Raw genomic sequence first — 27,885 nt, 5'->3', positions numbered from 1 at the left:
ATCACATACTGTTTTATTAGAGCGTAGACGTTCTCTGTATACCTCTACCAATATGTTAGGAAATACAAACGAATGTAGAGAACATTAGATCAATGCTAGAACTCTATTTTATTATGCGTCGTTTTCCTTATATGTAAAAAAGGGTTAATTTACCTTTTATTGAGCACTTTGTATAGTTTTATGGACGCGTGTCATCAGCGGGCGACTTTAAATTAACTTGGTTCAGGCGGAATTTTGTTCGCGGGTATTAACATTATCAAACTGGTGGTATAGACAAGCATGGGGAAAATACATTTCCCACGAATACATACATATCATAACTATCTAATCGTAACAACAGTGTCTATAGATGTTAGCGGTAAATAACATCAACGTGTCCCGACTATTGGTTCGTAACCAATTCAGCTCGTTCGTCCTTAAAACCACTCAAAAGGCAGTAAAACCCACGCCTTACAATGTACAGTATATAACTGTTTACAATGGCGATATTCACATTCTATATTTTGTAACGCAAAACAAAATCAACATCAAATTGTACTTATCGTGTCGTCTTGTCACATGTTAACATCTTCACAATATTGAACAGAAGCACGTCGACAACACTGTTATTTTTGCTATTAACTACAGCGTATTCTTGACTTGATTATTTACTTGGAGGAAGTTATGACACACAACGACGATGTTATTTCTGAAAACACACACCTCAATGCTCACAAAGGATATGAAGAAGCGTCATCGTCACCTTTATTAATATTTACAAACACCATGTCTACTGTGATATAGTTTTCCATTTAAAACATAGAAAACGTTTCAAGTCGATCTCCCAAATTTGTCACTTTTACACTTAAATATAGTGCTTAGTCCCTCCGTTTACTGTACTAATTAAAATCTGTTTCTGAATAGTACCCGTGAAAAAAACAACACTCCTTAACATAATTGTCCCCTTTAAAAGTAAATTGAATGGTCAATGATATTAAGATATATGAAATGTCATCACGATCATTTACCGCACATAATTCGTGGTCAGCCAATATTCACATGTCATTAAAATCCCCATTGTCTCTTTGGAGGTATGAAAGTTTAACAATTTTCGTTTCATCAATACTAGCTCTTGGGCTATACCTGCTACTAGAAGCACTGTTTGTTCTGTGTGGCGCTCTGGTACGTCGGCCGTGACACACACTTCTGCCGTAACCTTTCTTACACCGTGTGCAAAAGAAAATCATCCCCTTGAATCCAGCCCTGAAACGCTTGTTCATCCAGAAGTAGACGATTGGGTTGTAGCAGGCGTAGGACATGGCAAGCCAGTGGAAGGAGGTCCAGATGAACTGGTAGTGCTCGAAGCTGTAGAGGGCGTCCGAATGGGAAAGGGCCTCCTCGACTAACTGGATGACATGTAGAGGAAGCCAACACACCGCGTATGTAATCACCATCACTATCATCATCTTCACCATCTGTAAATAAACAACAAACTCTGAAACCATCATCACCATGATCATCAAAATCATCATGCTCATCAAAATCATCATGTACCATATCCTGACAGCAGCGTAATTCAGACAATAGCTTCCTAAGTCCCATGCTCTAATAGCCCATTGACGATGGATACCTGTTAAAACATTTAAGAAAACCCGCCACTACAAACGTATGTCAAGTTTCATTTTCAATTAGTGGAAGTTAAGGTTGTGTGCAGTTTAAACGAATGTGTCTCTCGGTCAGCGTTGTTTTGGCCATAACCGTTTCCCTCTAAATAGGGTTTATGTTTGGAACGTAGATAGTTTGTCATATCAAAGCATATCGTAGGTAAAACAACAAACTCATATTTTAAATGAAAACAATACATTAAAACATCGGTATTATGAACACCGTTTTTCGGAAATGTATACATAAATTCAACAAACGCTACTCATGACCTGACAACCAGTAAAACTAGAGACATAGAGGCTACAAAATAACCAACATCGAATAACTATCAATATAATTGGCACTGGTAATTGTGGGAATAACCGCCAAACAATTACACGTTTTAAACTAAACATTATGAATAGACTTATAACAATTAGATAAAATAAACGTTTTGCTGCCAATTGAATTATTCCCTGTGTTTATTTTGGTAATTGCTTCATAGTTAAGAAATATATTTGAATGTTTGGACCAAGAAAACCGGAAGCACTATTTTGCACTAAACTTCGTATTTGAAAACGTACCATGAACGGTGAACAGTCCATTATTGTTTGGATGAAATCGTAGTCATAGTGTGCAGCACTTTGGTGTTAAATAATAATAATAATAATAATAATAATAATAATAATAATAATAATAAAACAAAAATATTAGACCCTTCTTATAAATAAATAGAAAATAGATATTTGACCAATAGCAAAATATAATCGCAGCTGTAAGCCATTATGCCATTTGTAAATTAGGTTCGTGATACGGATTGCTTTGGATCACAATTATGATGAACTCTAATCTGGCGAGTGAAAAGCTTTATAGTGGTAGCCGCTTTCTTTATCCTTGTGTTAATCCTGTAAATGATACAAGCAGAACCATTGCTTTAGTTTTCCGATTATAAATGAAACTCATCTCTTGTCGAGTGGATTATTGGCAATTAAACAAGTACGTAAATAAGTCCGTTCCGGAAACATTTCTTTAGAGTATTGGAACATAAAGGCAATTAGCCATGCTCACAATCGCCAAACATTGTACTTATAAAAACGATGTGGTAGATAATTTAAGTTGGTATTAATACTCATTTGTTGTTATGGCTCATTAAGTTCTTTGTAAAATTATAAAATGCAATTAAAAGTGTACGAGTATATTGCCTGTATTAAATGTTAACATAAACATTAATTGAAAGTTATTGATATAAGGATGAGGATATAAGCCTTCACAACCACTAGCAAACGCACTTGTTCAGTCCGACTATGTCAAATGAGGAACTAGTGACTAACGTCATGTATTCGCTGATAAAGGGAAGTCCTTGAAAATTTAAATAAATGTAGTTAAATAAAGAATAATATGGTTGAATCGCGTTTTATATTGAACCAAAACAATGGTTCAATGGTCAAGAACTAAACATAAATGCACTTCAAGTAGTTTGTTGAAAAAAAACCCACACACAAATGGAACACCATTTCATCTGTCTTTTCGAACTCTTGGGGCTTTTTAAACAGTTAATAGAACGAAACTCGATCGAACAAGTACAGTACGAACTAGACTTATTCGGAAAAGATACCTCATTTAGAAGCAGTTATACTTTTATTGTAAGGTTCCGACTTTTTATCACGGTTTAGGCAAAAACATGACCAGAAGATAGCTTTGAGCTTCTGAATGGCGAAAATAACGAGAAAACGGAACACAATATTCCCTGGCGCTATAAACCTTCAGTTTGCAACAAAAAGTATATCGCAGTAAACAACATGAAGAAATAGGAAAGCATGCCAGATTGTGACGAGGATTGATGTTCCTTAAGAGGCATTGGCATTTGGTCAACAGTAATGGATAACGTAGCTCTCGAAATAGTTTACTGCAATGCCCGTTACTCTGATTTATTTTTGGACAAATACGGATCTCAATGTAGTTAGGACGACTATTCCTAAAGGACTTCCAAGGAGCTGTAACATTTAAGGCAAATGCATTTGTTTGTCGTAAGACGTTTATCAATAAACCATTAAACCCTCAGCGAAAAGTCAACTGAAATATGCACAGAATATTCATTTATTTGGAGTTATACAGAATTCAAACATTCATCCTTGGGTTGTTATTCATTATTTTGAAAATATGTATGTAGGCAAAATAAAAGTCCATGCAATGATAGAGAAAATGTAGGGTACAGTGAAACTGTATATATTAAATTAGAGGACGAGCACTGTTTTGTTATTGAATGTACCCTATTAAATAATTTAAGAAAAGCATGCATTCATAAATTTTATTGGCAGATACCTTTTATGTGCAAATTTATTCATGAGTAGTAAATCAAATGATACCTACTGTTACTCTATTGCTACAGATTGCATCTATTTTTAATTATTGTGAAAGGTCTTCATGGGCCGTTTGACGTACTGGATTTGAAATAAATTTCTTTGTATATTGGCACAATACTTACGATGCAACCTTTTCCATTTTGCAAAAGAAATGTTCAAAATGTTTGTTTACCGACTTGTCAACAATTAATACTTTCACATATCAAGGTTATTTCATGTGTATAGTGCAACGTGGTGGCATTCTAATTAATAAACAATTGTTTTCAATGTGATACACTAGGATGATATGAAACATGATGGTTATTTCAAACGTTTTAATAAAACACATGAACGATTCAGCTGACAATAATTCCAATCTGACCATATCGCTTGACACAGGGTTTGATTTTTCATTTTAACATAAAATACTATTTTATTGGTTTTATCATTGAAACAACAGGAACATGTTCAGTAGCTAACATTTACTGTGAAGAGAAAAAATAGGTCAACGGCCAAAGCCAAATAAACAAGAGATACTCAAACAAACAAGCAGAGTCACTTAAAGTGACACTCTTATTAAAAATCAATACATACACAGGTTTGATAAAACAACATAAATTTTGAGTGATAAACCTTCAACTTCTTACTAAAAAGTTCATTTAGGGAAAATATTAATTACTAATAACAATATTATAACCGTGTAATTAATAGCTGAAAATGAAAAAAAATATTAAATGATTCGTAAATGCTAAAAGATTTAATGCGATCTACTATCTTTTCATAAGGTAGAAATACCGTGTTTTCTGCATATTTCTTTCAAATTAAACTCGGTATCCTTTTTCGGACTTTTTTTCATCTTTTTGGTATATTAAAACAATTGTATTTAATGTGTTAAATCTTATGAACACTTGTGGACTTCCGAGAACTGTGCATTTGTTATTTCATGGCCTACATAATTATGTAACATGAGTTGACTGTGCGTTATCAAAGTTGTAAATTTGTCGTCATGCTGATGAGATGTCGGCTAATTTATCAGAAATAAGTAATCAAGACCAGTGACTGTGATGGTTGTAACCTGACTGCGAACATTAAGTGAACGTTTTGTCGCCCATGAGGGAGCATCCCCTGCTTGATATCCCTGTGCGTTAACTTGTAAGTCAGGAAAACCATTATTACTTGTTAGACAAGAAGTAATTGCCGGTCTTACTTCCGGCGGAAAAAGAATGAATTGATTAATAGGTTCTGATGTTCTATTAAATTTTGGTCCAACTACATATATTAACAGAATGGAAATTAATCAAACCACTCCTATCGTGAAATATGTAAAAATATACCATAAATGGTTCGTGAAATATGGTATTATCCACCATGAAATGCTAGTGAAATATAAAATAATCTACCATAAATGGTTTGTGAAATAAAATATAATCTACCATAAATGGTTCGGATAAAGCAGCAGTATAAAACTATGAACGAATCAAAACCATGTCCAATCATAAAGAATCCTTATTTTTTAAATAATCATACACATGCATGGATGAATCCAAAGCAGAAATCTTATATCTATATAAATAGTTAAATTGCTAAGGTTTGTATTATATATGTTATGGTAAACGTTTTCTATGTGTGTATCAGACATACAAATGATATCTTTGCTATTAAATTAGACCACCATTGTCCCTGGAGGTTCTTTGTATTTAAAATCAGTTTTGTTTTTAAGTCGGTGAATGCTTAGATAAGCGGGGTTGGTATAAGTACATTATTTATTGGGTGTATGTGTGTGCGTGGGGGGTAGTGGAAAATCATTGTACAGATATAATAAGTATGGGTTCAGTATTTGTTTTAGTTATTGTCCTTTGTTAATTTTGTTAATTTTCATATGTATTTTTTGTCTGGATCTTACTTGAAAAGTCTTTGAAATAGACTCCACACTTTATATGAAAATAGATCAAATTGAGGAGCAGTGCACAGCATAGGAAACATAAATCTGGCTGCTGTAAATGTTTAGTTTTTGACCTTTGTTAATTAATGATAGGATACTTCATCCGCATGACAGAACCTTGTCCACAATAAAAATGTCCCAGGAATGAATTGATCTTTAAAGGTTTCAGTTGAAAACAACAAAAAATATATTTTAATCCATTTAAATAAAGCAAATAAATACTATAAGAAAATCATGCGAGTGTGAACATGTCATTTGACGTTAAAGTTTGAAAAGACCGTTACTCAGCTTCGCTTTAAGTAACGCAAATTTGCTTTGTAGCAGGTGGATTACAGCATGTTTTGGTGATTTTAAACGATGTGCACATATATATTACCTACCTGAATGTGCACATATATATTACCTACCTGAATGTGCACATATATATTACCTACCTGAATGTGCACATATATATTACCTACCTGAATGTGCACATATATATTACCTACCTGAATGTGCACATATATATTACCTACCTGAATGTGCACATATATATTACCTACCTGAATGTGCACATATATGTTACCTACCTGAATGTGCACATATATATTACCTACCTGAATGTGCACATATATATTACCTACCTGAATGTGCACATATATGTTACCTACCTGAATGTGCACATATATATTACCTACCTGAATGTGCACATATATATTACCTACCTGAATGTGCACATATATATTACCTACCTGAATGTGCACATATATGTTACCTACCTGAATGTGCACATATATGTTACCTACCTGAATGTGCACATATATATTACCTACCTGAATGTGCACATATATATTACCCACCTGAATGTGCACATATATATTACCCACCTGAATGTGCACATATATATTACCTACCTGAATGTGCACATATATATTACCTACCTGAATGTGCACATAAATATTACCTACCTGAATGTGCACATATATGTTACCTACCTGAATGTGCACATATATATTACCATCCTGAATGTGCACATAAATATTACCTACCTGAATGTGCACATATATATTACCTACCTGAATGTGCACATATATATTACCTACCTGAATGTGCACATATATATTACCATCCTGAATGTGCACATAAATATTACCTACCTGAATGTGCACATATATATTACCTACCTGAATGTGCACATATATATTACCTACCTGAATGTGCACATAAATATTACCTACCTGAATGTGCACATAAATATTACCCACCTGAATGTGCACATATATATTACCTACCTGAATGTGCACATATATATTACCATCCTGAATGTGCACATAAATATTACCTACCTGAATTGAAGCACCAAAATGTTGTCGAATTTCCCAGAAAAAAAGTGAGATTTTATGTGGAATCAGTGATATTTTGAACTTGTACTTTGCTGGCGAACTCATACACTGAGCATTTTGCATGAAAGAAGACTGGATATTTTCACTGGAGTACAGGATGTTAGATATTTTTTTCTGTTGATTTAGAATTATATGGCTTAGATTATTTATATACATGTATGTTCTTTTTCCCTATATTTGCATAATTCGTCTCGCACGAACGTTGTTGTCATTCAATTTGTGGACGAGGTATTTTCTGGCACTGTGATCTGGGAGTCGTTTGTGCCTTCTTCACCATTCGTTTTTTTCATCGTGGAACTGAGTTTGTTGAGGCCGCCATGATTTATTTTTGAAACATCGTTTCTGATGTTTGTTGACGTTTTTTGACAGCGCGTATGATAAAAATTCTGTTCTGTAAAGCAGTCATCTAATTTGCATAGTTATTACACTAGTTTTATATGAAAAATATTGCATGACAATATATAACTCCTGTGTTTTAAATAGTAAAATTGTGTTTTTCCTCTTCACTAAGTGTCGTCGTTATACATCTTATTTCGTTTTTATTCTATCTTTGACAAACTGATGACGCCGATCGTTTTTTGCTATAATGCCCAGTAATTTATTTAATGTTAGATTTTAGCAAGCAGCTTGGATTTTTTTTTATCTTAATGTAAGATTTATTCTGATATTTGTCTTAAATTTAATTCTTAGAAAGGCTTTGAACATAATAATAAATGAGGTTTAACCCGTTCAACAATTTAAATTAAATCTGCACTCTCACAGAGTGACAACTTTTTCCTTTTTCTTGTCTTGGAATGAGCCAATTTTTGCGTAAACGTCTGGAAACCCATTGTATTAGACTGCAGATGAGATCGTAGATTTCAATATTAACGTTCGAAAAAATTATGTTTTATAGTTAAAAGCGTTACTAACGCTTTTAAAAAAGAAGAAGTTTCGTTATGCAAGTTTCCCCAAAAAATTGAGATGTGTTAATAAATCAAAGAACAGTAATACATGTCAATTGGTTAGAATGCAGCGTTAAGGTTTTTACTCGTTAATGGAATGTTCACTTTACTTATGCTACATGTACAACACATGTGAGCAAACTGTTAATTCAGTTGTTTTTTTACTGATCAAAACCACAATTTCGCTCGATCCTGTCTTCAGTAGAATCGACAATCATTATTTACGAAAAGTTATTTCTTAAAAATCATCCCTCTGATTGATGGCTAAACTCGGACACTCTCGACAGCGTTCGATTACAGCTAATGACTAACATAATTTGGGCGGAAATGTTTTTCAAAAATATACTGGTGCTACACCGATGAAATTTGTCCTATTCTAGACACTTATTGTATACGTTCTGTGTCCTTGTCAAGTGTGTACGTTCAGTGTTCTTGTTTTGCCTTTGCGTGTATAACATTGTTCCATGCGTTTCCAGAAAATATGCAACGCTGAGCACATATAAATTAATGACAAACAATGATGTAAATACTACAATAAAAATACAGGGCCAACCCCAGTAGCCAATATTGGACAATTTCAAGGCTGAATGCGACCTCCTTGGAACCGTCATTCGACATACGTGTTTGCAGGATGTGTGTGGTGGTTCGGGGGCGGGCGGTGATACCCTCACTTTGAGATATCGGAGTCTCCTCCTCACACGCGTGCAAACATCCAAGAGACAGGAGTAACACTTATAGAGTAAATCTCATGGGAGCCAACTTAAACATATAAAGGGAAAAGATCATATCACCTCAAATATGCCTGCATCTAGCTATCAGTGCAAAGTCCTACCATGTAAAGCTACTTCATACCTCGTGTGCAAATCCTTGCAAATCAATATGTTGTTTTACACAGGTCAATATTTCAAACTATGAATGTCGAAAAGTATAAACTTAACGGTCAACCACAAACCAGTTGTTTTAACGACTCCTGCAATGTATTTATATCGCTAACGAATACGTTTTGTTTGTTTAAGAAAGCCAGACGCTGCTTGGTTTTTTGGTTTGCCTGATTGGGCAAATATCGTTTATTCATTTATAATATTTGCTTGATCGAAGTAAACGACATTCATTAACAGCAAACAACCCTATTAGCCTCGCTATATGTTTAAATAATCAGTCAACGAATTATCTTTCGTTTATTATTCGTATACAGCAAACAGCCCCGCTGTATGATTACATAATCAGTCGACGAATTATCTTAGGATCAAAGCGTTAATGTTCAATGAGAAGCCCTGATCCTGGGTAAATCTCGTTGGCTGATTTATATCATAATGAACTCATTTTCATCGAACTTAACTGTGTCAATGTGTAACTCCAGGGACCTATTAAATATGAAATAACGTTTCTCACGTATCTCAGCACAGTGGTTGCCCATGTTCTCTAACCGAAACTCACACCAACAATTAACACTGTATTCCCTCGATGTCAATATGCATCTCCTGAGATTATTTTTCAGGATTAAGTGTCTGACCATCATGATGGCATCAATCAAACTTGATACAGGCGGTATGGTGATACTTTCGAATTCAATTTTTTCGCACTAAGTGCAAGTGCTTCCAAAATCCCTTCTTAACGATGGGGAATATTAGGCTCCATTCAATTTGTATCGATATTCGCTGATAAAATATAACCCGTCTAATAATTTGCCAAAAATATGTAAGCGTTTTGTTAAAGATGAAAAATCCGACTTAACGCTAACAGAAAATAATATCCATCATTCCTTCCGGACTGAAATGCATTATAGCTGACAAAGGCTGGTAACATCCATCGTTCCTTCCGGACTGAAATGCATTATAGCTGACAAAGGCTGGTAAGTCTATAAATCATGTTTAAATTGACAGAAGAAAACGCGCATTAGGGGACAAGAATTTCAATAGAGAATAACAAGTAATTTGATAGGGTAAGTTTATCTTGCAAAGCAGATGATATACCTCACATGCACACCATTAGTCTGTTATTCTAAATATTATGTAGCATTCATACTTTCTCATATTATAGAAACATTTCCAAATGCTAGTTCTATGTGTGTTATGGAATTTGCATCACATTGATGAATATAGTTTTCATAGTTATTTCCTTAAAAGTAAACGCCTGCTAATGTCATTAGTAAAAAATCCATTCACTAAACGCTGTGACATTCTAGGGGCAATGTTAGCGGCGCACTCTTATAAGCGTGTAGCGGGTAAAAGGACACACACAATTTTGTGGTTGATAACTGCCATGTTCTTATTACTTTGCCTTTTTCTTAAAGTTCTATTAGTTCGTATCTGTACATTTTCTCTGTAATACACTTGAAGCTACATGGACAAGCCCAGAAACGGGAATGGTTAGCAGAGACACACTGATAAGTTCTTCCATACGTAACAAGAGACACACTGATAAGTTCTTCCATACGTAACAAGAGACACACTGATAAGTTCTTCCATACGTAACAAGAGACACACTGATAAGTTCTTCCATACGTAACAAGAGACACACTGATAAATTCTTCAATACGTAACAAGAGATACACTGATAAGTTCTTCCATACGTAACAAGAGACACACTGATGAGTTCTTCCATACGTAACAAGAGACACACTGATAAGTTCTTCCATACGTAACAAGAGACACACTGATAAGTTCTTCCATACGTAACAAGAGACACACTGATAAGTTCTTCCATACGTAACAAGAGACACACTGATAAGTTCTTCCATACGTAACAAGAGACACACTGATAAGTTCTTCCATACGTAACAAGAGACACGCTGATAAGTTCTTCCATACGTAACAAGAGACACACATCGTGTGTCATACGACTGTTATGAAAGTTGAAGACAAGTTTTACAAACGTTCATCATTTATGACAGAATGTTTTACAGAAGACAATAATTCAATATAATATACAGTGTGTCACTTTTGGGTGTCAGAACTACTTAATCAAAAGCTGAAACAATCAAAGAAGACATGTTCATTTTTTTGATTTTATCTATATTAAACGATTTAGTTTTAACAGTTTTGTCATAACGTCATTAGACTCGTATTTTAAACATGTGTATTATGTGTTTGGTTGTTTAAATTACAGCATGTTCAAACGAAAGAGTACATTGCAAATAAAATGTCCGTTTCCATAAACTGTAGCACACCAGTTGTAGCATCATTTAGGTATTCGCCATGGCTACTGTCCGTTCTTAAATCATTGCAGTTTGTAACAAACTATTCTTTGACTGACGGCTTAACGTGGACAATACAAATTCATTGCTGCTAATTGCAAACAGTAAGACAAAAATGTAAGTCAATGTCAGAGGGAAATCATAGAATGCCGGTTTGGATTGCGCGGTATTGTACACAGATGGACTTTGTGAATTATTATGAATTCATACACGAAACGTAAAGACATGAGTCTAACTTTATCTTCACGTATTTGCGAAAATATTCAATTATTATATTAAATGCGCACCATATACTGAAATCAGCGTCGTGTACCATATACTGAAAGCAGCGTCCGTCAGACTAAAGCTTACGAAGTGCTATGCTGTAATAACTTATCAAACGGCGGATACCTTTAAAATCAATTGCCTTTACTGAAACCATTGCAACTTTACATTTCAGACAAGTTAACACTAGAAACGTATGTCATGTTTCATTTACAATCAGTGGAAGTTATGGTTTTGTGCAATTTTAACGTTTGTTGAAAACAATATACACTGTATCATTGTATGACACGAATCAATGGGAACCATTGGCCAATGCAAGTAGTCTTCAACTGTTCCAAGATCTTGTTCAACAAACATTACTCCCAATAACAACCTGTAGAACTAAAGACATAGACAATACAAAATTACCGACATTATTAGATAAAATATACGTTTCGCTGCTCATTAAATGTTTACCCTGTTTCCTTGGGTAATTGCTTCTTATTTAAGAAAGATATTTGAATGTTTGGACCAAGAACACCGAAGGCACTACTTTGCACTAAATTTCGTATTTGAAAACGTTTATTATTGTTTGGATGGAACAAACGCGTAATCATAGTGTTTAGCGCTTTGGTGTTTGAATAATAATAATAATAATAATAATAATAATAATAATAATAATAAACCCAAAGCCAAATAAAATTTCAGCTGTAAGCCATAAGGCCACTTGTAAATTAGGTTCGTGGTACGGATTGCTTTACACCACAATTATATTATGATTCACTCTAATTTAGCTAGTAAATGGTAGCCGCTTTATTGACCATTGTGCTAATTCCTGTTAATGAAACAAGCAGAACCATTGTTTTATTCCGATAAGGGGATTGTTGTTCACAAATAGGCTTTGGCATTTGGTCGACACTTATGGATAGAGTAGCTCTAGAAATAGTTTACTGTAATGTCCGTTGCTCTGATTTATTTAAGACAAAAACGAATCTCAATGTAGTGAGTAAGACTATTCCTAAAGGACTTCAAAGAAGCTGTAACGTTTTAGGCAAATGCATCTGTTAATCGTAAGAAGTTTATCAATAAACTCTTTTAACATTCAGCACTTGAATTGCTGCAGATTGCATTTAAAATAGACTTTAGTCATTTCATTGTTTAAGATTTAGCTTAGTTGTGTCTTGATATAAAATAAAGATACCGTTCTCATGGTTTTATTGTAAATTGATACTTTATGTCGTATGTTTATTAAACTAAGTCTTATAAAACATTAATTCGGATAAAACAGTGTGCAATCTATATGTATGTTCCATTGTATGTAATTGCAATTTTTGTGTTATGTTCTCATGGGCCGTATGGCTAACCGGATTTGAAATAAATCTAAATGTTTGTTCTTTTTTAGGAACACTACTAATAAAATATAGTTCAAACTTGTTATTTTACCAGCTTGTCAACAATTAATCGTATAATTATATACGTTGTGTGGCCATGTTAATTGCGTCCATTCTGTGTCCACGTTCTGCCTTTTCGTGTATACCATTTTTTCTATTTGAAAATCTATGCAAATCAAAGTGTAGTTTTACACAAGTCATAACAGTAATTTATGAATGCCGAAAAGTATAAACATAACGGTTAAAGCCAGTTGCTTATGTTTTAACATTTCACAGAAGGGTAATTGATTGTTTCAATCTTATTTCTTATTGTGACTGTGTTATTATCTCATGCAGTATATATCTTATCTTCACCATTTTAACGATTCCTGAAATACATTTATATCACTTAAGAACACATTTGATTTGTTTAAGAAGGCCCGAATTGACTTGGTTGGCTTGATTGTGCAAATATCGTTTATTCATTTGTAATATTTAGGTTAACGGCATTTGTTAATAGCAAACAGCCCTAGTAGCCTTGCAGTATATTTAAATAATCAGTCAACGAATTATCTTTCGTTTATTATTCGTTTACAGCAAATATTCCTATCAGCCTAGCTGTATGTTTAACGTTATATGTTCACTGAGAGGCCCTAATCCTGGGTAAATCTCGTTGGCTGATTTATATCATAAAAAGAGACACAAACTCATTCTGATCGAGCTAAACTGTGTCATTGTGTAACTCCAGGGACCTATTAAATATGAAATAACTTTTCTCACGTATCTCAGCACAGTGGTTGCCCATGTTCTCTAACCGAAACTCACACCAACAATTAACACTGTATTCCTTCGATGCCAACATGCGTCTCCTGTGATTCTATTTCAGGATTAAGTGTCTGACCATCATGATGGCATCACTCCAAACGTGATACAGGCGGTATGGGGATAGTTTAACGAATTCAGACTTTTCGCACTAAGTGCAAGTGCTTCCAAAAAACCCTTCTTGATGGAGTGGAATAAAAGGCTCCAATCAATTTGTATCGATATTGGCTGATATGAAAATTATCCGTCTCATTTTTTGCCAACAAGTATGTAAACGTTTTGCTCTAGAAAAGAAATCGGACAAAACACTAACAAAACATTACTTACATCATTCCTTCCGGACTAAAATGCATTAAAGATGACAAAGGCTGGAGAGTCTATAAATCATGTTTAAATTGACAGAAGAAAACGTGCATTAGTGGACAAAAATTGCATTAGAGAATAAAAGTTATTTGTTTGGGAAAGTTTATCTTGCAATGCAAATGATACGCCTCCCATCCACATCATTAGTCTGTTATTCAATACATAATGTAGCATTCATTCTTTCCCTTAATACAGAAACATTTCCCAGTGCCATTTTTGTGTAAATGAAATTTGCATCACATCCATGCATAATTCGAGAATTGTTCATTTTTTTATTAAAAGTGAACGCTTAATAATGTCATTAGTAGTCCATCAATCCATAAACGCAGAGACATTTTGAGTGTAATGTTTGCTGCGCAGATCCTTATAAGCGTGTAGCTTGTAAACGATCACACACAGTATTTGGTTGATAATTGACATGTTCTTATTACTTTGCCTTTTACTAAAAGTTCTGTGCGTGCAGTTTTTTACCTTTTCTCGGTAATAAACTTGAAACTACAGGGACAGGCTCGGAAACGGAAGTTTAACAGAGACACATTGACGAGGTCTTCCATACTTAACAAGAGACACGCAACGTGTGACAAAGGACTGGTATGAGAAGCGAAGATAATTTTTACAAACGTTCATCACTAATGACAGGATGTTTTACAGAACACAGTTATTCAATTCCATAGAAAGCGTGTCACTTTCTGATATCAAAAATTACATAAACAAAAGCAATAACAATCGAAGTAGACATTTTGCAATTAAGTTTTTATATTTTTTTATATTTAACGAATTAGTTTAAACAATATTGACATATCGCTTGTGACTCGTATCTTAAATGTGTAGATGGTTGTTTTAAAGTATGTTCTAACACAATGCAAATAAAATGGTTTGACGTGACACACCAGTTGTAGCACCAAATAGGCATAAACCATAGATACTGTTCTTAAATCATTGCACTGTGTTGCCAACCATTCTCCGACTGACGGCTTAACGTGACTCGTTTGCTGCTAATGACAAACAGTTAGGACGTCACACAATATCAGATGGAAATCTTAGGATACAGTTCGGATGGCAGAGTATTGGACACAGATGGACTGCGTTCTTTACGTGTTATTAAAGTTATTAAACTTTTTAAAACCTCATTTGCGTAGATTATGCCATGTCAACTGAAGATTCTAAATCATGCATCGTTGTTAAAGTTTTAAAACTAGAATTATTCTGAAAACGTTTCATTAAGATGCAGTTTTATTCAATAAGGGATTGTTTTACAAATTCATTTTTGTATTTTATTTCTAGCCAAAACACTGCTTTAATCTTGTTTTTCACTATTCTACGTTTACCTACAGACAATCTATTCAAGCATAGCTATTGCAGGCGCTTGTAAAAGTACGCCCTGTTTTGGCAAAATGTCACTTAACAGTCAGCTATATATTGATATATTTTTATGTATAGTTGTCCATTTAGTTTCCATGGTTATACTTTTATTGAGATTCAAAAAAGATGCATTTACATTCCAAGGGCGAGCATTCAAACACATTTTGAAAAAAGTCTGCAGTAAGCAAGACCAGGTTTACTATTTGTCTCTGAGAATTATATGTTTAGCTCGCCTATCAAACCTGGTTCCATATTGTATGCTCTAATTCAAAATAATATTATTTTTATCTGTTACACCGACAGGATTGATCGATAAACTTTTGAAACAAAACCATGCGTTTGTTAAAAAGCAGTGCGCACAATACAAGGTTTGATCAACTGCCAAATATGTGTGCACACTGCGATGAAGAGTACAGATATAGAAACATCATTCAGACACTTTCTGTGATTATGTATGATAGCACAAAAGCAAAAACATTATTTCAGGCGAACAAATGATGTCATCGTGTAAGATGTCACAACAGCAAAACATCTTCTGTGATCCAGTCTGATTGCGCACGAGCCAAACACATCCTATGTTGTTGTAAGAATCGCACAGCAGCCAACACGTTCTAATATCTTGTACGATGACACTACAGCAAAACATCTTCTGAAATCGTTACTATTGTAGAGCAATCACTTTTTGCGTATGATGGCATAACAGCCAAGCCTATGATATGGTATGATGGCAGTCAAACATGCTCTGTGATCATGTAGTCGCGCACAGCAGTCGATCACATTATGCTATATTGCATGATAGAACAGAAGCCTAACACATTTTGTTATACATGTATTGTAAAGGGGCATAGCAAGCAATACTCTTGTCTGATCCTGTGTGATTGAACGGCACCTTCTGTGGTCGTGTATAATGGCACAATATCATCAAACACGTAATTTGGTATGAGCAGTCAAACACCACTGTGATATTGTACGATTGCGCAGCAGCCGATCAGCTATGTAGTCGGGTATTTTGTCACTGCAACCGAACCCTTTGGGAAAAGGTATGTTGTCGCTGTAGCCAAACACCTTTATGACCGGGTATGTTGTCACTGCAACCGAACCCTTTGTGGCCGGGTATGGTATCGCTGCAGCCGAACACTTTTGTGGCCGGGTATGGTGTCGCTGCAGCCGAACACCTTTGTGGCCGGGTATAGTGTCGCTGCAGCCGAACACCTTTGTGGCCGGGTATAGTGTCGCTGCAGCCGAACACCTTTGTGGCCGGGTATAGTGTCGCTGCAGCCGAACACCTTTGTGGCCGGGTATAGTGTCGCTGCAGCCGAACACCTTTGTGGCCGGGTATAGTGTCGCGGGAACACCTGTGTGGCCGGGTATAGTGTCGCTGCAGCCGAACACCTGTGTGGCCGGGTATAGTGTCGCTGCAGCCGAACACCTTTGTGGCCGGGTATAGTGTCGCTGCAGCCGAACACCTTTGTGGCCGGGTATAGTGTCGCTGCAGCCGAACACCTTTGTGGCCGGGGATAGTGTCGCTGCAGCCGAACACCTTTGTGGCCGGGTATAGTGTCGCTGCAGCCGAACACCTTTGTGGCCGGGTATAGTGTCGCTGCAGCCGAACACCTTTGTGGCCGGGTATAGTGTCGCTGCAGCCGAACACCTTTGTGGCCGGGTATAGTGTCGCTGCAGCCGAACACCTTTGTGGCCGGGTATAGTGTCGCTGCAGCCGAACACCTTTGTGGCCGGGTATAGTGTCGCTGCAGCCGAACACCTTTGTGGCCGGGTATAGTGTCGCTGCAGCCGAACACCTTTGTGGCCGGGTATAGTGTCGCTGCAGCCGAACACCTTTGTGGCCGGGTATAGTGTCGCTGCAGCCGAACACCTTTGTGGCCGGGTATGGTGTCGCTGCAGCCGAACACCTTTGCGGCCGGGTATAGTGTCGCTGCAGCCGAACACCTTTGCGGCCGGGTATAGTGTCGCTGCAGCCGAACACCTTTGTGGCCGGGTATAGTGTCGCTGCAGCCGAACACCTTTGTGATCGAACACCTTTGTGATCGGGTATAGTGTCGCTGCAGCCGAACACCTTTGTGGCCGGGTATAGTGTCGCTGCAGCCGAACACCTTTGTGGCCGGGTATAGTGTCGCTGCAGCCGAACACCTTTATGGCCGGGTATAGTGTCGCTGCAGCCGAACACCTTTGTGGCCGCGTATAGTGTCGCTGCAGCCGAACACCTTTGTGGCCGGATATAGTGTCGCTGCAGCCGAACACCTTTGTGGCCGGGTATAGTGTCGCTGCAGCCGAACACCTTTGTGGCCGGGTATAGTGTCGCTGCAGCCGAACACCTTTGTGGCCGGGTATAGTGTCGCTGCAGCCGAACACCTTTGTGGCCGGGTATAGTGTCGCTGCAGCCGAACACCTTTGTGGCCGCGTATAGTGTCGCTGCAGCCGAACACCTTTGTGGCCGGGTATAGTGTCGCTGCAGCCGAACACCTTTGTGGCCGGGTATAGTGTCGCTGCAGCCGAACACCTTTGTGGCCGGGTATAGTGTCGCTGCAGCCGAACACCTTTGTGGCCGGGTATAGTGTCGCTGCATCCGAACACCTTTGTGGCCGGGTATAGTGTCGCTGCAGCCGAACACCTTTGTGGCCGGGTATAGTGTCGCTGCAGCCGAACACCTCTGTGGCCGGGTATAGTGTCGCTGCAGCCGAACACCTCTGTGGCCGGGTATAGTGTCGCTGCAGTCGAACACCTCTGTGGCCGGGTATAGTGTCGCTGCAGCCGAACACCTTTGTGGCCGGGTATAGTGTCGCTGCAGCCGAACACCTTTGTTGCCGGGTATAGTGTCGCTGCAGCCGAACACCTTTGTAACCGGGTATAGTGTCGCTGCAGCCGAACACCTTTGTAACCAAGTATAGTGTCGCTGCAGCCGAACACCTTTGTGACCGGTATCCGAACACCTTTGTGGCCGGGTATAGTGTCGCTGCAGCCGAACACCTTTGTGGCCGGGTATAGTGTCGCTGCAGCCGAACACCTTTGTGGCCGGGTATAGTGTCGCTGCAGCCGAACACCTTTGTGGCCGGGTATAGTGTCGCTGCAGCCGAACACCTTTGTGGCCGGGTATAGTGTAGCTGCAGCCGAACACCTTTGTAACCAGGTATAGTGTCGCTGCAGCCGAACACCTTTGTGGCCGGTAATAGTGTCGCTGCAGCCGAACACCTTTGTAACCAAGTATAGTGTCGCTGCAGCCGAACACCTTTGTAACCAAGTATAGTGTCGCTGCAGCCGAACACCTTTGTGGCCGGGTATAGTGTCGCTGCAGCCGAACACCTTTGTGGCCGGGAATAGTGTCGCTGCAGCCGAACACCTTTGTGGCCGGGTATAGTGTCGCTGCAGCCGAACACCTTTGTGGCCGGGGATAGTGTCGCTGCAGCCGAACACCTTTGTGGCCGGGTATAGTGTCGCTGCAGCCGAACACCTTTGTGGCCGGGTATAGTGTCGCTGCAGCCGAACACCTTTGTAACCGGGTATAGTGTCGCTGCAGCCGAACACCTTTGTGGCCGGGTATAGTGTCGCTGCAGCCGAACACCTTTGTGGCCGGGTATAGTGTCGCTGCAGCCGAACACCTTTGTGGCCGGGTATAGTGTCGCTGCAGCCGAACACCTTTGTGGCCGGGTATAGTGTCGCTGCAGCCGAACACCTTTGTGGCCGGGTATAGTGTCGCGGGAACACCTGTGTGGCCGGGTATAGTGTCGCTGCAGCCGAACACCTGTGTGGCCGGGTATAGTGTCGCTGCAGCCGAACACCTTTGTGGCCGGGTATAGTGTCGCTGCAGCCGAACACCTTTGTGGCCGGGTATAGTGTCGCTGCAGCCGAACACCTTTGTGGCCGGGGATAGTGTCGCTGCAGCCGAACACCTTTGTGGCCGGGTATAGTGTCGCTGCAGCCGAACACCTTTGTGGCCGGGTATAGTGTCGCTGCAGCCGAACACCTTTGTGGCCGGGTATAGTGTCGCTGCAGCCGAACACCTTTGTGGCCGGGTATAGTGTCGCTGCAGCCGAACACCTTTGTGGCCGGGTATAGTGTCGCTGCAGCCGAACACCTTTGTGGCCGGGTATAGTGTCGCTGCAGCCGAACACCTTTGTGGCCGGGTATAGTGTCGCTGCAGCCGAACACCTTTGTGGCCGGGTATGGTGTCGCTGCAGCCGAACACCTTTGTGGCCGGGTATGGTGTCGCTGCAGCCGAACACCTTTGCGGCCGGGTATAGTGTCGCTGCAGCCGAACACCTTTGCGGCCGGGTATAGTGTCGCTGCAGCCGAACACCTTTGTGGCCGGGTATAGTGTCGCTGCAGCCGAACACCTTTGTGATCGAACACCTTTGTGATCGGGTATAGTGTCGCTGCAGCCGAACACCTTTGTGGCCGGGTATAGTGTCGCTGCAGCCGAACACCTTTGTGGCCGGGTATAGTGTCGCTGCAGCCGAACACCTTTATGGCCGGGTATAGTGTCGCTGCAGCCGAACACCTTTGTGGCCGCGTATAGTGTCGCTGCAGCCGAACACCTTTGTGGCCGGATATAGTGTCGCTGCAGCCGAACACCTTTGTGGCCGGGTATAGTGTCGCTGCAGCCGAACACCTTTGTGGCCGGGTATAGTGTCGCTGCAGCCGAACACCTTTGTGGCCGGGTATAGTGTCGCTGCAGCCGAACACCTTTGTGGCCGGGTATAGTGTCGCTGCAGCCGAACACCTTTGTGGCCGCGTATAGTGTCGCTGCAGCCGAACACCTTTGTGGCCGGGTATAGTGTCGCTGCAGCCGAACACCTTTGTGGCCGGGTATAGTGTCGCTGCAGCCGAACACCTTTGTGGCCGGGTATAGTGTCGCTGCAGCCGAACACCTTTGTGGCCGGGTATAGTGTCGCTGCATCCGAACACCTTTGTGGCCGGGTATAGTGTCGCTGCAGCCGAACACCTTTGTGGCCGGGTATAGTGTCGCTGCAGCCGAACACCTCTGTGGCCGGGTATAGTGTCGCTGCAGCCGAACACCTCTGTGGCCGGGTATAGTGTCGCTGCAGTCGAACACCTCTGTGGCCGGGTATAGTGTCGCTGCAGCCGAACACCTTTGTGGCCGGGTATAGTGTCGCTGCAGCCGAACACCTTTGTTGCCGGGTATAGTGTCGCTGCAGCCGAACACCTTTGTAACCGGGTATAGTGTCGCTGCAGCCGAACACCTTTGTAACCAAGTATAGTGTCGCTGCAGCCGAACACCTTTGTGACCGGTATCCGAACACCTTTGTGGCCGGGTATAGTGTCGCTGCAGCCGAACACCTTTGTGGCCGGGTATAGTGTCGCTGCAGCCGAACACCTTTGTGGCCGGGTATAGTGTCGCTGCAGCCGAACACCTTTGTGGCCGGGTATAGTGTCGCTGCAGCCGAACACCTTTGTGGCCGGGTATAGTGTAGCTGCAGCCGAACACCTTTGTAACCAGGTATAGTGTCGCTGCAGCCGAACACCTTTGTGGCCGGTAATAGTGTCGCTGCAGCCGAACACCTTTGTAACCAAGTATAGTGTCGCTGCAGCCGAACACCTTTGTAACCAAGTATAGTGTCGCTGCAGCCGAACACCTTTGTGGCCGGGTATAGTGTCGCTGCAGCCGAACACCTTTGTGGCCGGGAATAGTGTCGCTGCAGCCGAACACCTTTGTGGCCGGGTATAGTGTCGCTGCAGCCGAACACCTTTGTGGCCGGGGATAGTGTCGCTGCAGCCGAACACCTTTGTGGCCGGGTATAGTGTCGCTGCAGCCGAACACCTTTGTGGCCGGGTATAGTGTCGCTGCAGCCGAACACCTTTGTAACCGGGTATAGTGTCGCTGCAGCCGAACACCTTTGTGGCCGGGTATAGTGTCGCTGCAGCCGAACACCTTTGTGGCCGGGTATAGTGTCGCTGCAGCCGAACACCTTTGTGGCCGGGTATAGTGTCGCTGCAGCCGAACACCTTTGTGGCCGGGAATAGTGTAGCTGCAGCCGAACACCTTTGTAACCAGGTATAGTGTCGCTGCAGCCGAACACCTTTGTGGCCGGTAATAGTGTCGCTGCAGCCGAACACCTTTGTAACCAAGTATAGTGTCGCTGCAGCCGAACACCTTTGTAACCAAGTATAGTGTCGCTGCAGCCGAACACCTTTGTGGCCGGGTATAGTGTCGCTGCAGCCGAACACCTTTGTGGCCGGGAATAGTGTCGCTGCAGCCGAACACCTTTGTGGCCGGGTATAGTGTCGCTGCAGCCGAACACCTTTGTGGCCGGGGATAGTGTCGCTGCAGCCGAACACCTTTGTGGCCGGGTATAGTGTCGCTGCAGCCGAACACCTTTGTGGCCGGGTATAGTGTCGCTGCAGCCGAACACCTTTGTGGCCGGGTATAGTGTCGCTGCAGCCGAACACCTTTGTGGCCGGGTATAGTGTCGCTGCAGCCGAACACCTTTGTGGCCGGGTATAGTGTAGCTGCAGCCGAACACCTTTGTAACCAGGTATAGTGTCGCTGCAGCCGAACACCTTTGTGGCCGGTAATAGTGTCGCTGCAGCCGAACACCTTTGTAACCTAGTATAGTGTCGCTGCAGCCGAACACCTTTGTAACCAAGTATAGTGTCGCTGCAGCCGAACACCTTTGTGGCCGGGTATAGTGTCGCTGCAGCCGAACACCTTTGTGGCCGGGAATAGTGTCGCTGCAGCCGAACACCTTTGTGGCCGGGTATAGTGTCGCTGCAGCCGAACACCTTTGTGGCCGGGGATAGTGTCGCTGCAGCCGAACACCTTTGTGGCCGGGTATAGTGTCGCTGCAGCCGAACACCTTTGTGGCCGGGTATAGTGTCGCTGCAGCCGAACACCTTTGTAACCGGGTATAGTGTCGCTGCAGCCGAACACCTTTGTGGCCGGGTATAGTGTCGCTGCAGCCGAACACCTTTGTGGCCGGGTATAGTGTCGCTGCAGCCGAACACCTTTGTGGCCGGGTATAGTGTCGCTGCAGCCGAACACCTTTGTGGCCGGGTATAGTGTAGCTGCAGCCGAACACCTTTGTAACCAGGTATAGTGTCGCTGCAGCCGAACACCTTTGTGGCCGGTAATAGTGTCGCTGCAGCCGAACACCTTTGTAACCAAGTATAGTGTCGCTGCAGCCGAACACCTTTGTAACCAAGTATAGTGTCGCTGCAGCCGAACACCTTTGTGGCCGGGTATAGTGTCGCTGCAGCCGAACACCTTTGTGGCCGGGGATAGTGTCGCTGCAGCCGAACACCTTTGTGGCCGGGTATAGTGTCGCTGCAGCCGAACACCTTTGTGGCCGGGTATAGTGTCGCTGCAGCCGAACACCTTTGTAACCGGGTATAGTGTCGCTGCAGCCGAACACCTTTGTGGCCGGGTATAGTGTCGCTGCAGCCGAACACCTTTGTGGCCGGGTATAGTGTCGCTGCAGCCGAACACCTTTGTGGCCTGGTATAGTGTCGCTGCAGCCGAACACCTTTGTGGCCGGGTATAGTGTCGCTGCAGCCGAACACCTTTGTAACCGGGTATAGTGTCGCTGCAGCCGAACACCTTTGTGGCCGGGTATAGTGTCGCTGCAGCCGAACACCTTTGTGGCCGGGTATAGTGTCGCTGCAGCCGAACACCTTTGTGGCCGGGTATAGTGTCGCTGCAGCCGAACACCTTTGTGGCCGGGTATAGTGTCGCTGCAGCAATATTCTTCTGTATGATTGCGCGAAAGGATCTCTGTGATAGGGTATGGTGTCACAGTATAAGTGGTATTAAATGATGAAACAGCAGACCCTGTTTGATCGTGCATAAAGGAACAATAAACGAATACCCCCTTTGAATTTGTATAGTGGCGCCAAGAACAAAATACACAAACGTTGAAGACTTTATATGCAAACTTTCTTCGAATGATATATGTTTCGTTGATATAAACAAGTCATTAACATTTTTATTTATTTCAAAGTTTAGCTTACTAGTTATTAGTAGTCATATTTGTATCAATTATTTATTAGTATAAACATCTTCAAGAAATATTAATTACCGTCATTGCTATATCACAGTGTGAGTGTGTTTTTAAACAATACGGTATAAACACAGTTGATGTAAAATATCAAAGGAATTGTAAATACGGAAATACAGTGTGAGAGCATTCTGTTTGTTGTTTTATATTTCTATTAGACTTAAACGCTTATTACCAAGGGACCTATTTGCTATAAAAACTATTCTCATAAATCCTAGTACTGTGTTTATAAATTCCTTTTTCCATGCCCCAACCGGAAACCATACATGTGTGTTCTCATTCTTAACAGGGTCTACCGAGATTCTATGTAAGGAAACATCATGATGGCATGAATCCGAACGTGACACGGGCAGCCTGGGAATACTGTTATTGAGTCCAGATATTTAGTTATTAGAGGCTAGTAATTCGGAAAACAACTACTTAATGGTTTGTCATAAAAGCCGCCATCAATATGTTCCCATGTTTCACTGATAAAACGAATCTGTCTTACAACACGCTATGAACAATATCTGAGTGTCTTGCTTAAACTCCCAGGTCCACACGAAAATTAAAAAGAAATGTATGGGAAATACCAACGAATTCGCTAAATGGATCACTGACATGCTATATGCTAATGAGGAAGATAAGTGGGCGGAGCATAGCACATTGCAAACTGTACCTGAGCAGTTTCCGGATTACACTGGAGAAATAACAAGAGAAATACTGAACATTTTTAAATCAAGTTTCACATGAAGAAAATTGGGCGCCTGATTCTAAAATAAATGTGATGCAAGTCTTTTTGAATGAAAAAATAGCAATGTTGTTAAGTGTAAAATCACAGATAGGTACTCGCTCATGTTTTTGTACAATTCTTTTTTGTGTGTATTACGGAATAATTACTTACATATTTAATGTTGCGTAATTGGTTGATTGACATTATCACGTCATGTTATCAATATATTGTAAAGAAGTCAAAATATCGATGCGAAAATCCTTATGGCCTATAGAGGTTTAAGTTTTGATTTTTTAACGCTTTCTTGACTTTACCAGCATTGGTTCACAATCCACTGAAACCAAAATACTGTTTTTACTATATTTTTTATTGCGATTCCTATCAACAGTAAACTAATGATAAAATAAGTGTTTCCAGATGAATTACCGGGAATACTATTCCTGGTTCAAAAACATAAGCGACCACTGTGTCTATAATTATTGCCTTATTACCACAACCAGTTGAATATAATTTAGCTTTCAAGTGAAATATTTTCCGGAAAAAACAACATGTTTATCTTTATGATGTATGATCTTTTTTAATATATTTAAACCAAAAGATTCTTAGTTTTGCAAATCATTAGTATATAAAGCAAATTGAATTTTAGGTATTCAGATAGTCATGTGAAATGCAAATTTCAAATGTCGTGCGATATATTGAAATTGTACTTTCCGTTTTGTTGCATTTTGTAATTGCGATAAATGCATGTTTTTATTATTCTAGTGGTTAAAAATGTTTCAAAAGGTTAAGAGAAGTAATTTTGATATATATATATATATATACGAAGACATAAGTTTACATAACTAAAACACAAGTGGACTTTAAGAATGAAAAACTCGACCACATACGTATTTTTTACCGGAATACGTACTACTAAACTAATACGTTTCACAATTTTAACTTCACAAATACTCTAACTTTTAAAAGCTATCGTTATAGTGAAAACAGATGATATATATTTAAATAATATGTTATTTTTTTATGTTGTAAATTCGTTTAAATTCCCTGCTTTCAAAATACCGTAGCATTTCCAAGTTCTTAAATTAAATAAAGTTTTACAGCAGTGTATTTGTTAAAGGAGAGCTTTGAACGAATGTCTGCTCAATTAAACGTGCATTATTAATGAGTTGCCCACTCGACGTAATGTGCCGTGTATGGTTTTGCATGCCGCGATCGTCCACATAGACAGTACTTCTAGAGTCAAACATCTCAAGTATTCTCTGTGTATAGATCACTTCTTTGATAAAACACAAGTAGATGTGTATATAATGGGAATGTCTCCGGGAGCCAGTTGAAGTACGACCACTATATTGACAATAAACTTCAGTCTAGATATGTTTTGCACTTTAATTTTAATCATGTATTTTTAGCTAATTGAAATTAGCTACTTAAGCCTGTTTAGATTTGTAAGAAGGGGACCAATTTCTCTATATAGGATACTCCATTAGTTAGTATCTTTGTGCTATTTTAGAACTTTTTATGACATCGTATCTCCCTTATTCCTAATAGACAGCACAAATGCGGTACCATAATCTTGTACTGTGGTTTCAATTAAGTGTAATGGCGCTATATATGACATTTGATTGATGATTGTTTACAGCACGCTATTTTTAAGAAATGTACTACTGTTTGTATATCCAAACAGCTATATTATTCTCTGATGTCACGATTGCAATGATTGTGTTTCAGTTCTAGGTGCTTGTGATAAGTTGCTTGCTGTGTATTTTTTGCTTGGAAACGCGCATCCGAGTATGGGAATTTTCGATGCATTTAGACACAATATTAGTTAATATCATATATTTCTGAGTTTTTTTGTGAAAAGAAAGATATTGTTAAAATACTATTAAAAATGATACTACAATTAATCCTTTATTTGCCTTCACATATAACAAAATAAGCGATATCATGTTTGATTGCAGTTGAAAAATAAAAAAATAAATATCTAAAATGTAGTTGCAGCCTTTTCTTTTACATATTAGGCGCCAGCAGGTAATACCTTTTGCAATGATATAGGCATTAAATAGAGAAGCCAGGCATCAACATTTATCATTATCACGAATGACGAATGGCTCGATGACATAACATGGTTCAGTACATACCTAAAGTTTATTGCTATGAAGCCTCTTAATACGCAATGTTAAAAGTTTTTGTAATTGTATTATCTGCATTTCGATAAAGATGTTTGTTTTCACAAAGGTGTGTATATTGTAAATCAAAATAATAGTGAAGAATTATATCCAAGAAAAGCCTGCATTTAAATCTACATAAAACCAAATGAATGCGTTTTCATCAACAATATAAATATAGAGTAATCCTATTATGTGAAAGAGCAAATTAATCAACATCTCCGAGTAGTTATCAGGACAAATACCAGAATAGGCTAAAGAAAAAATCACATTGAGGAAAATTGACATGAACTGCAAAGCTGATTTGTCTAAAGAACATCAATTTTGTGATTACCTTTCTTTTTGAGGACGCAATTCTTTCATCTCTTCGTCTCTCCGCTTCCCCCGGAGTTCGCTTGATCCAGATGATGTATCCAATGCGAGAATATGTTACAATAAGTACGGCTAAAGGTACAAAGTACTGTATGCACATGATTGCTGTCGAGTACATTTGCTGTAGCACCGGGTCGCCAATTTCTTCCAAGCATAAACCCTTCTGACAGTCCTCTGTCGAGTTTGTATAGGGGTTCCGGACGATCTGTGATTTTATAGCAGTGGGTATAGGAACAGCAAGTGCCAGTACCCATACAATGGTTATGGTCACAAGCGCCTTCCTGGTGGTCATCTTTGGTCGAAGTGGATGGATGATGGCCACGTAGCGGTCAATGCTCATGGCCACGAGGGTGAAGGCACTGAGAAACACGGTGACCGCCTGCATGTACAGCACGAATGGACACATGAAATCCCCAAACGGCCAGTACGGTACTAGCACATTTATGACGAATGTGAACGGGATACATAAAAATCCTTTGGCTATATCCCCGATCGCGAGATTCAACAGGAAGTAGTTGGTCACTGTTCTCATCCGCTCTTGTCCCAGGACAACGCAACATACTAGAAAATTACCGCCGACAGCCACAATAAAAAGAACGGAATATAGCACCAGCCAGAATATATTTACTGCGTTGAACTGTGTCACACAAGGATTTATTGAAATGTTGTAATCTTCTTTCGAATAATCCTCCATACCTATAATTGTGCATTGAAACAAACGCAGTTGCTTAATATCATGAAGTCATTATCAGTTTCATGATTATTTGATTGCTGAAAATCTCTGAAATAATTCTTTATCCTGCATTATTTTCTGTCGCAATATATTTCCAGCTATTACAAACCCACAGTTTATTATTGCCTGTTTTGTTGTTTTCGCTCTTCTAATCAATTAGGGAAATATTCTGTATCGCACTTCTTATTGAATCGTAGAGTAGTGTATTACAAGTTCTAAGTGATGCAATACGAAATATATCATAAAACCTTAATTTTATCAAAACATTCCCAAAACTGTCTTCTAAA

The 27,885-nt window shown here is 39.9% G+C and overlaps 1 protein-coding gene across 1 annotated transcript; it reads right to left on the bottom strand.

Annotated features, from left to right (window-relative positions):
• LOC128224148 (RYamide receptor-like) lies at positions 1-27,885 on the bottom strand. The gene is made up of 2 exons (XM_052933858.1): positions 26,828-27,885; positions 1-1,454 (listed from the first exon to the last, which is right to left on the bottom strand). The coding sequence occupies exons 1-2, from the start codon at positions 27,557-27,559 to the stop codon at positions 1,035-1,037; spliced, it is 1,152 nt and encodes a 383-aa protein (XP_052789818.1). The 5' UTR covers positions 27,560-27,885; the 3' UTR covers positions 1-1,034.

This window comes from Mya arenaria, chromosome 2, assembly GCF_026914265.1.
Source record: "Mya arenaria isolate MELC-2E11 chromosome 2, ASM2691426v1".
Taxonomy (NCBI): Eukaryota; Metazoa; Mollusca; class Bivalvia; order Myida; family Myidae; genus Mya; species Mya arenaria.
The sequence above is the reverse complement of the archived record's forward strand: the minus strand, read 5'-3'. Positions and strand labels throughout refer to the sequence as shown.